At 42.3% G+C, this 10,739-nt stretch overlaps 2 protein-coding genes across 2 annotated transcripts; both read left to right on the top strand.

The window, feature by feature from the left end:
- Positions 1-417: 417 nt before the first annotated feature.
- PHALS_00880 (uncharacterized protein) lies at positions 418-803 on the top strand (the record flags this gene model as incomplete). The annotated part of the gene is made up of 2 exons (XM_024730634.1): positions 418-435; positions 603-803. 2 exons carry the CDS (start codon positions 418-420, stop codon positions 801-803), a joined length of 219 nt encoding a protein of 72 aa, XP_024580892.1.
- Positions 804-6,371: 5,568 nt separating this feature from the next.
- Positions 6,372-6,827, top strand: PHALS_00879 (uncharacterized protein; the record flags this gene model as incomplete). The annotated part of the gene is made up of 2 exons (XM_024730633.1): positions 6,372-6,460; positions 6,644-6,827. The coding sequence occupies 2 exons, from the start codon at positions 6,372-6,374 to the stop codon at positions 6,825-6,827; spliced, it is 273 nt and encodes a 90-aa protein (XP_024580891.1).
- Positions 6,828-10,739: the final 3,912 nt, after the last annotated feature.

The following is a 10,739-nucleotide window of genomic DNA, read 5'->3' as shown; positions in this document are numbered from 1 at the left end:
ATATTACTCGTAGGAATATACGTGGATGATTTATTGGTCACTGGGACCAATGACGACTCAGTGAACAAGCTGTTTGACTTACTGAATATCTTACAAATCAAGGATTTGAGAGAAGTTAACAAGTTCTTGGGAACTTACCTTCAAACTACCAGGTCCTTCCTTCCTATCTGACATTTGCAGCACTTTGCGCAGAGGTAGCGTATCGGGCCACCTATTTAGTTCAACATTCCTCGAGTGAGGTAAGTCGGATGCGGAAGGTTTCGGTGCTGGCTGCTCATGCATTGATAGCCTCTATGAAGTAGATTATCATTAGCGTTTCTGGATCAGGGCATTACTGTCACCTCAACGATCATCTTTGCGAGTTTCTGGACATAGTCCACTAATTATTTGCCTCCTTTGACGAATGAGCAAAATTTAATGGCTCAAGGTCGCTTGGTTGGGCAGTGTATGCACTCGCAACAATTTCCATGTTTTGGAATTACTCTTTTATAACGATACTTTACATAAGCACCCTTTTTTGCGCCCGACCTCCTGGCTGGAAGACCACTAGTGCGATGTATTAGGAGTTGGCCGATGGCCTTCTCAGTTTTCTTATACAATAGGTTCCCTCTGTCCCTGCCTCAATGGGCTGGAAGCTTAGCAAAAGTGGCCCCACCGCGGGTTGCCTGCCTATGCTTGCTTTGTTTGTTCCGGAAGCGCAGTTTTATTGCTCATGGACGCCTTCCGATGATCAATTACCGATTGTTGACCTGGGATCGCTTATTTTGCAATTACTTGGAGTCAACAAAAGAAAAAGCTTGTAAATCATGTATTGCTGTTCCAATAACATGAAAGGAAAAAATATTATGCTCCTACCTCACAGAAAATATGGTCGTTTTTGGACTCAGTCGATTTGACTGTAAGTGCTACCATATGCAACGGGGTCTCGCATAAATAATCCTTTGATTTTGCGACCTTTCAATCGCTGACGCACCAAAGTATGGACTTGTACGCTACGCTCAAGACCGAGATAGTGATATTTTTTTAATAGCTAGGACTTTTTTGCCCTTGCTAACTTTGGCTCATGGTAAATGTTTCCTTCCTTATTTGCAATCAAAAAGCCCTCCGTAATGTATAGTGGCAAGATTAGCAGCCCTCGTACCCACGTCCCTCTCCTGTAAGGAAGTTCATCTTGTCGGATAGTACTTTACTTGGCTTCATGAGCTTTGCAATAAGTCAGAAAGGCGATAGTGTTATATCCCCCATTTTAGCTACTTGTCCTTTCTAAAATCATTTATGGATTGGTAAATCAGATTTTATTCCAATACGTATAAAAATCAGTGTTGTTCTGAATTCAGCAGATGTATTCAATAATTTTTGTATAGAATAACTACGTCTGGGTTGTGCATAATTGCAGCTCAATAGTCTAAGCATGGTACATGTATTCGTCACCAACAAAGAGTTTGATAAATCTCCTTAAGCAAAGATTGTATGAAGCCGACGAATCATGTCGCTGTTGTCATGGCACGTTTGGTTCAGGCAAATCACGCGCCAAGGCAGTCGCCATTCAGCCCAGTGATTGTGTCGTCGTCCGGCAGAGTCCACGAACAACAAGGCCAACTAAAGGCAAAAAAGCACATTTTGAGTACACGATTAGTCTCAAGTGTTCCAGATATGGTCATCCTGATCACAATATACGTGCGTAATTACACGACACTCCTAAATCTATCAGGAATTTTAACTGGCTTACAAAGCCCAGGACGTTGATGCTAGCAGCCACCCTCAAATTTATCAACAGATAAATAAATCAAATTAAACTTCGCAATCCAGACAATAGAATTAAAGTCGAAGTTACCCAAATAAAGCAGCACGCGGAAGCAATGGATATATCGACTCTTGCGTCTTGCTACGTGAACACTAATCAAAGTGCCGAAGGATCTATGTTCTTTCCTGTGACATTTTGTGGCTTTGATAGTGTAAAACGTCGTCTTGCCCTGAACCTGGATTCGAGATAATATATCATTCGAGGTATGACCTGGTAAAGACAGTGAGTACTATACATTTCTCTTATTGTGAAGTTTCAAAAAGTAATATTTTTCTCTGCGAGAAAGCTGAAGCATTTTGTTATGGATACAGTGGTGCGATTGTTTTGTCACAGATCACGTGATTGTCCAAAATGTTTATGGCGAGTTACTATTTTTTGAGCCAAGCTCCAAAGGTAGAAAAGAAGTAATGAAATATTTGTTTTATATTTCGATCTCAAAACTGTATTTTAAGGAGAAGATTGACTACAAGTCCCATAATTTACTTCGAGTGGAATGGGTAAGAGCGGTTATGTGTGACGATATCCACGAAATAAACTCGTCTAGACGAATCGCTTGTGATGCTCCCGCCATAGTCATTGGCTGTGCTTTACTTCGATAAAAATGGACTCGAACGCACTATTGCGTTTTAATCCTGCTAGCTTCAAACAGCAAAGAAGACTGTATAGGTTTCGAGGAGGAGCTATTTATTAAAGTATGCTTTTGTTAACATCGAGCTAGTCCTGCCTGTAAGGTTACTGTGCTCTATACAGACGTTGCGTCGTTGCGCACAGCGACATTGTCACTTACCTATCGCAAAGATTGATCTATTCGTTTTTGAATATTTTTAGGGTCTATATGCTGGCGGATGCGCTTTTGCTTTATGTGGCATATAGGCTGTCGAATGTCACGAATGAGGCGTAGCGTACCGACGACACAGCGCGTACAGCTTATGGATCAGAAGCAGCTCGTGTCTACAGTGAGCTTTGCAAATAGTCTTTGTATTCATAATATTGCAGCGTTTATAGCGCCTTTGGGCTGCTAATAAGTGTCTCGAGGTTTGCACTTTTGACCAACTCGACACTTAACGTGTGGTGGTCACGTGAGGACTTCGAGTACAGAATACGTGTAAAAGGCTATACGAGACAGCTACGAACATGGCAAGCGCGCTTGCACTCGAGAGGTAGGCTTAATAAAAATACGGTAATATTGTAACTGAATTAAAATGAGACTATGTTTATTCAGAGCTACACAAATAAAACCACTAATCTTCTAGAGGCTACATGTATCAGGCCTATATATATGGAACCCTATACACATAAAATCAAGAACCTTGGGCACACTGAGCTTACACCCAGGAAAACCTTGAAAAACTGGAACTTGACGTCTTCTTTGACATTTCATCGGTAATTATTTGGCTTGCGCGACTCAGAAGACATATCGATCCCACCACCAGTGTGGAATCCCGAGTCGAACCATCATTCTGTATTAAATAGTGCATGAATGCGCACACTCTGTACTTGATTAGCAAATGAGTAACAATCGAATAATCATCAAGTGATGGCAAATGTGCATGTGGAATCTGTCCTACTGTAATTCCTTAATAATTTGTCCACACAATGCATATCGAAGGTGATAGATCAACCTGCATGAAATGGCTATGTATGGCCCATTACAAACTGAACAAGGCACCTGTTAACATTACATTGGTGTGAGAAGACATAGAGATTTGCGGCATCGGCGGCTCACCATGAATGAATAGATAAACAGAAACCTCAAGTCATAATTCGTCAGAGGGCCAAATGCTCACCACGTGCGTCGGCGCCTAAGGCAATTATACCGATTCCCGCAGAAAATTGGCCGTTCATTTATCTAATACCGGTGTTGTGGTCTTTGTGGACCATCTGAGCAGGAGGAGTCATATCATTGCTGTCAGTGACATCGTTACTGATGAGGCTACAGCCAAGCTGATCATTGACGAGATTTTTCTTAAACATGTTTAACCGACGACCATTTTTTTGAGCCAAGTTCCACGCTTTACAGGAATTTATTGCCAAACTGTTCATTTACATGATATCAGATTGAAAAGTTTACCGATGAGCAGCTCTAGACTGATGATTTGTCGGAACATGTTTAGCGAGTTGTGGCGGATATTCTCCGAGGACCTTGCGTAAAGAGACCATATTGCTTGCACACACTGAATTTGCGTCAAACAGCGCAGTGTTCATCTCTATAAACTCTGCCCTATTCTATTTAATATTTATGCTTCCTACTTGATGCCGCCTCAAAAGTGGCATTGACTTGTTGGAAGAAGGGGTGTGGTACGATATTAATTACTGATATCAGCCTGGCCATACTTTGGAGGAGAAACTGAGGATTTCAGATCTAGCGTCATGAGCCAAGTAGGCGACGTATAGCTAAGAGCCAAAATGTGCAAAAGCAACATGCAGATATTCGAGGCAGACATAACACGCATCAGCTTTTAGCCGATGAAATGGTATTAAACGTTTGACGCAATTAGATTAACTTCAAGTGCAATATTTGCAGTCTAATATACGTTCGTGACCAGAAAGGGATTATGGTACAATCTTAATATTTCAAATAGAATGCGGAAACACTCTGTGCTCAACGAGGGCTTAGTGAAGCCATATCACGAACCCGGTCTAACAGTGCATCAGATGCGAAGCGCTTTCTTCGAAGAGTAGTAATCTATTTGCAGAACCACCTCTTGATCTATAGCAGCTATCCAGCTCTGAACCACTTGTGGCACCTTAGTGCAGTCGGTCATATTGTGAAGCTCAGCGATATAATTCAAACGTCGACTATTGTCAGACTCGGTCACCCGCCGAAGCTCAATCTGAAGAGTCATCGGGAGTTAGATAGGGGATATCGTACTTGATCGGCTTGCTATATGAGCATCCTAATCCTCATGTTTAGTGGGCCGGCGGGACATAATCAATCTCTGATGAAGTGTAGGGATACCGTTACTCCAATATTTTATGCCCTGTAACGACTTAAATCAATCTCCGACCTTACACCCGGATGATACTAGACAGGCCGCGAAATGCAACACGCTGACGACTTAAGCCAATCGCCGTCCTTAAATTCGGAGGATACTAGACAGGCCGCGAAGTGCAACACGCTTCTCGTCAGGCGAACGAGGCCTTGTTTTATCTCATCTTTGAGACTTGACCACTCGTGGAGATGACGAGTACCGTTCATTACAAAAAAATGGACGTGATTAGCGTTCACTTAAATATTTATGCTTTTGCTGTTCCTTGCAAAGGGAAGTTTCGGACAACACTTTGGTAGAATGTTTGCTTCACTGAAGCTGAATGTTAAATATACAAGGCAGATGAGGCGATGTATCGAGTAGGTAACTCTGGGGCACTTTTGCCAAATTTTTTTTTACTACGGTACGGTCGTCATGAAGAGAGCTGGTTTACCCAGCCTCTACTCTGGCACTCGCAAAATATAACGACATGATAACTCAGGAGCGCTCTCAAACAAGCTTTTGAGATTTCGTTGGGCTCCCATGCACAATCATCATGGTGTCCATCGCGGCGTGTGACCCCCGAATGAGAGATCTCTTAATCATTACGTGATTTCTCCCAAAGCCACCCTATTTAAAGTCCTGCTGAGACTCTTGCGCATGTTTACGGGTAAACTCAGCTTGCTAAACCAAGTCCAACTTACTAAAATGTCATTTGTCATTGTATACGCCGAGGCAGTGTGCCGTATTACCTTTCGTCATAGAGTACAACATGGAGTGAGCAGCTGGTGCTGTGGCGAGGCAAAGCGTAGAGAGCGCATCATCTTCGGAAGAATCACATAGGCAGGGAACGGCTTTGCGAGATGGCTCTTTGTAAGGAAAAGCTACCGGGTCTGGATATATGAGATACACGTGACTGTTTTTATCAGCGAACACCTCGACTCCCTCGCAAATATAGCTCTCGTCGTCCATAGTGGCAGTACCTTTCTAGGTAGCATGCGAGAAGTTGATATGTGCATGAATGCAGGCACTTGTTTATGATATGAACGAGGCGAACTTCGGCGCAGTGGATGCTTGTTGAGCGCTCACTTTGTTCAAAGTGTCTTTGAAGGACAACGTGATTGTGATCTCAGCAAATTGTCCTGGACATGACTTTGAGCTGATCCAATCCATTTCAATAGGGACATTTCCTGAAGACCTCGAGATACGGTCGCATTCTTTCATCTTAATAATGGTGAATTCTAAAGATCGTAGCTCAATAATGTTTTTATTCGTCTCAACAGGGTGTATCCTTATTAACCGCGGCTCACAGCTTCCATGAGCTTTGTTCAAGGTTCTACGTGACATTAGTGCTAGTATCTCGAATTATTCCATGCATTGCACCAAAGCTATCGCAACTTCGCGCTTGTGTTAAAAGCTGCTTGCTTTCAAGCTGATTTGAGGTTCATGACTTACCAAAGCTTCTGAATGATAGTCTTTTCATGGATCTTGACGTCTTAGTGAGGACATACCTGGATTCAATGTCTAAACCAGGAATACGACCAAAGCGCATCCCATGCCATCATAACCATGAAACCAAAAAAAACCGACTCTTCGACATGTTTCCACAGCTGCTGGAGAGTGTTTGTTTACAGCCAGCATTGCTTGCATCTCTTCCACCTGTAGAGGCACGTGTTAGTATTTGCGAGTAAATTTTTTATATGTTTTTTAGTTCCAAAAATTGCATGGCTTTCGTTTGATAGATTTTTTTTTTCGATTGCATGACAAGCGGATTTCTATCCAGCACAAATTTTGTCTTTTCTTTCTAATGTTTATTAAAAATACATTCTTTCTGATGGCTTTAACTTTTGATGTTGAGGTTATACACCAGATTTGAGTATCTGTATACATTCACTTTCCTACAATTGATTATAAGCAAAATATTCGTGTTTGGAATTTTCAATGCCCCTCGCGTATTATTCTCTGTCGTTAACTTTATGGAATCGTACATAGTTGCACATGTTTTGAATCTGGTAGAGCTTCACTCAACCCGGTCGATGAATTTTCACGTCTGATAAGTGAATTATAAACCTTTACTCTATTTAAGAGTATCGACATACTAGGATATTGTTCTCCACATATCCCGATGTACCGTTGAGCTCAGATTTTGTTAGTAGGCCGCTCTGCAATTAGTAGGACTCGAAATATCTCCTAGAAGGATTAGTCGAAGGCTCCCAATGGGTGATCAACTCATTGTTCACCTCAATCGAGTGTGGAGAATTCATGCAGATACATAAGTGTTCGACATTTCCGGCGGTATAGCGCCCGCGGATATTTATAGGCTACTCATCTTGCATTGCATCCTTCATAATCAGCCTGGCTGAGATCCATCACCACTGGTGCTCTCATAGAGTCATAAAATCATGCTTGATCGACCCTTTTAAACTGAAGATGAGTTTTCGATTAATCGCGAATTTCACTGATCTTTAATAGATCTTAGATATAACCAACATGTAACGAGGTTACACGTGCCCTTGTAAGAAAGAGCAGGTCGCACAAAATTGTGCGACCGAATATAGGTGTGTATTATACAAATAAGTGTAAGCAGACAGTGGCGTGACTACACTGTAACAAGAAGCCACCACGTGGCAGAATTGCCAGTAGTCGTGCATATTACTATATCAATTAGGTTTTGCTATAGTAATTAGGTATTATTATATTAATTCGGAAAAGCTAGGGCTTGCCGCAACTGAAACAATTAAATACATTTTTTTTGAACAGAAGTGTTCGTTTGCCTTGGAAAGGCTTTAGTACTTCGTAGTAGCGAATTGCGATCCGCTACACTAGTACTGGTTCTTGGAAAGAACGTATGGTCGGCGACCTAAGCTTAGCTTTCTCTAAGCAAAGAGCTTCGGAAGCCCTGCTGCACGACCGATCTTGGCGCGAGCCGCAACTGTGCAGAGACCCTCCTTAAATGAGATAGCTGTGATCAACCGATCGTTCATATACGTACTCGTCTCGAGCGTAGTTCAAAAATTTCTTTTTCACTGGACGGGTGGATGGGATCTTTGACTCCACGCAGCAAGCCAACTTAGACACAGCAAACACTCGTACATCTGCTATAGAATACAGTAGTATCGACTATAGCATCCTATAGCGTCCTACCGCTCTGTTTGATGAAAGGCAGTATCCATGGCCATCTCTATCGTACTTGTTCAACGGAAGAGAGTTCTGATCTTTCCTAGCTGAAGGCGGCACACAAAAGGATCGCCGTGCACTTTGCATAGAGAAAGATTTGCCAATATGCGTCTGTGTTAGCGAACGTACAAAGGTTGGACCGCGCACCAATGCGAATTCGTGAGGCTCTTCTGTAACAAGGCGCCTTCTCACCAATGCGAATTTGTGAGGCTCTTCCGTAACAGGGCGCCTTCTTTGCTTTGCTGACATAAGAAAACGTATATTTAGGATGATAATGTACGAAAATATCCGCAAATAATCTCTTTTCGCAAAATGGTCTCTGTTGTCTGATGTACGGCTGGCAGCCCATCGACTCTTTCATTACAAAATTCCACCATTTTCATATAATCCGATGTTAAGATATCTTTGAGTAATTTTAATCTCACCAAAGTGCATTTTGATTTTCTTTCGATTGTACCGTATTGCAACTGATACAATTGTTTCAAATACGTAAGGGTAAAGTACACAAGGTCACAGTATTTTACCTGTCACAAAAGTGATCTAGCCATAGAAAGCTCTTTAAGAGTCGGCGATTTTTCCACCGGCATCTGGATTAGACTTGCCCGGCTATTTTTTGCCATCGAATTATCGTAGCTGGAGGCGCTTTGGTTTTGGCGCCAGCTGTGCTAGTAGCTTATTTCATATGTGGCTAATGGGAGATTTGCAACATAAACCTCAACGCCTACCAAACGAGCGACTGGTCATTCGTTTCTTTGAACGCTAATCCACTTCGACATAGATTGCCGCAAATTTGCTGTTAAAATGCGAAATGAGCTATGAATAGCCATCCGACCCATCAAAGGACACAGATAGCATAGTGTGTCGTTGGGTGACTTACTTCACCCTCACTATCTGACTAAGGCGTAGTCGGCATGCTCAATTTGCGAAGGATACTCGAACAGAATCGACGTAAGCACATTTAATTCTAAACAATAAAGCTTACACTTTGCTGAGAGACCACCTTGACCCGAACGACACGATATTGCATAATCACCCGTGCGACCCCATTTTGCGTGACAAACTGTTAGTGTAAAATGGCACTGGTGTTTGGTGTATCAGGATGCGAGCATCTAAGGCCACGACGGCTGGCATAGCAGAATGATGTTGTCTGACTGCTAAGCCGAGTACGGTTCGACTTTAAAGCAAAAGTGGCAACTCAGTAGATCTCTGTCTGTCTGTCTTTCGCGCTTGATCTGCAACATTGAAACTCACTTTTAATTACACAGTGCAATTCAATATAGTTTCCTAGCTAATTACATGTCGACGGATTATAAACAATGGTATCCACTGCTGACGATACAACTTCTACGATGAACTGGCTGATAGCCAGATGTAAATTTTGGCCATTGATACCGCTAAGACCGTGTAGCTTCAGCAGCAGATTTAATTGTTTACCTTGCTTCTCCGCATGTTATTTCGTTGTCTCGAGATCGTTTTTGAGACTTTTTAGTGTTAACTACCGACCGATCGGGGGTTCTTATTGCTTATGCACCGGCAAGCTATATCTGGCCATTCGCGTCTAGCCAAGATACCCACCAGAGCTATAAATCCTTTTACTGTAAGTCCTCATACTGCTTGATTCAGCAGTTGCATCCGGTCGTATTTCTATCGCTATCGTTTTCAATGGCCAATATTGTCGGGTTTAGTGAACAAACCTAATTGCGCGAGTAGTTCGCCAAGACTTCCATGTTAATCCATGATGTATCAAAATAATCCTTTCAGTCCAACTTGCATACCCAGGAGTTTTTAACGTATCCTAAGACCTTGATTTATAAGTTTAACTAAAAAATGCTCAGTAAGTCAAGCTGCGACGACGTAACAAACTGGTCACCCATGTTATCATCAGCAACATATTTTGACGCTTGATCTATGAGCACATGTCTGTAATGTGCCGCGTTGGGCCAGGTTTCACCATCCAAAATGCAAGAGCTTGCTTTACAACCCACCTGCCTGATGTAATATATACATTGCTCTTCATATTTACTACTAGCTGCCCTTCACTTTAAACAATTTGCAATTTGAACCCTATGTCTTTGAATATCCTCGTCTTGCGGGACTTTGAAATGACCCTCTTTTCTGCCTTGCCCGTGTATCAAAAAATGATCGGACTCCGTCAAAGAGAGTCTCGTGGTTTAAGTGAGCTGCTAGCCGCATGTCAGGTAATAAAGACTGATTCATGATGAGATAGGTAAAACGTACTGTACTCAGTATTAGTCCAGATAGAATCACTTTCTACTTTTGAACAAGCAAAGCTATAAAATATACATGAAGTTATGATAGGAATTCTCGGTTTCGCACTAGATTTTCACAATAACACAAATGAAATTCGTACAATTGTAACGGATTTTTACGAATAGAAGACCTTTTACTATTACAAGCCCCCATCGAATTTTCGACAATAAAAGACCGCTTCGATTAAAAGATCTCTTCGTATAAAAGGCCGATGTAAACAACTTAGCATTGGGCCGTTATTTTGAAATCGACCATGCGTTAAGCAATGGAGCTCGGAAAGAAGCAGGAGGCAATCAAGTGGATCGGCGAGCAAGGTGGTGGCGTGCCGAGTCGCGGGGCGCCTCACTTTCGCAAGAAAGAGTAGAGTGTTGCACATTTCGAAAGTGATAGCGCAACAGAGACGAGATTTTGAGTGCTCAACCATACCAAAAGCGGCTAAAAGGTGGTGGTCGCAGACCATTTCTAGGAACTCTCGAGGACCTACTGCTGGACGCCATTATCGACCACCGTCTTCGCAG

The sequence above is a fragment of the Plasmopara halstedii genome (genome assembly GCF_900000015.1).
Source record: "Plasmopara halstedii genome assembly, contig: Scaffold_1211, whole genome shotgun sequence".
Taxonomy (NCBI): domain Eukaryota; phylum Oomycota; class Peronosporomycetes; order Peronosporales; family Peronosporaceae; genus Plasmopara; species Plasmopara halstedii.
This window is presented reverse-complemented; position numbering and strand designations above follow the sequence as displayed.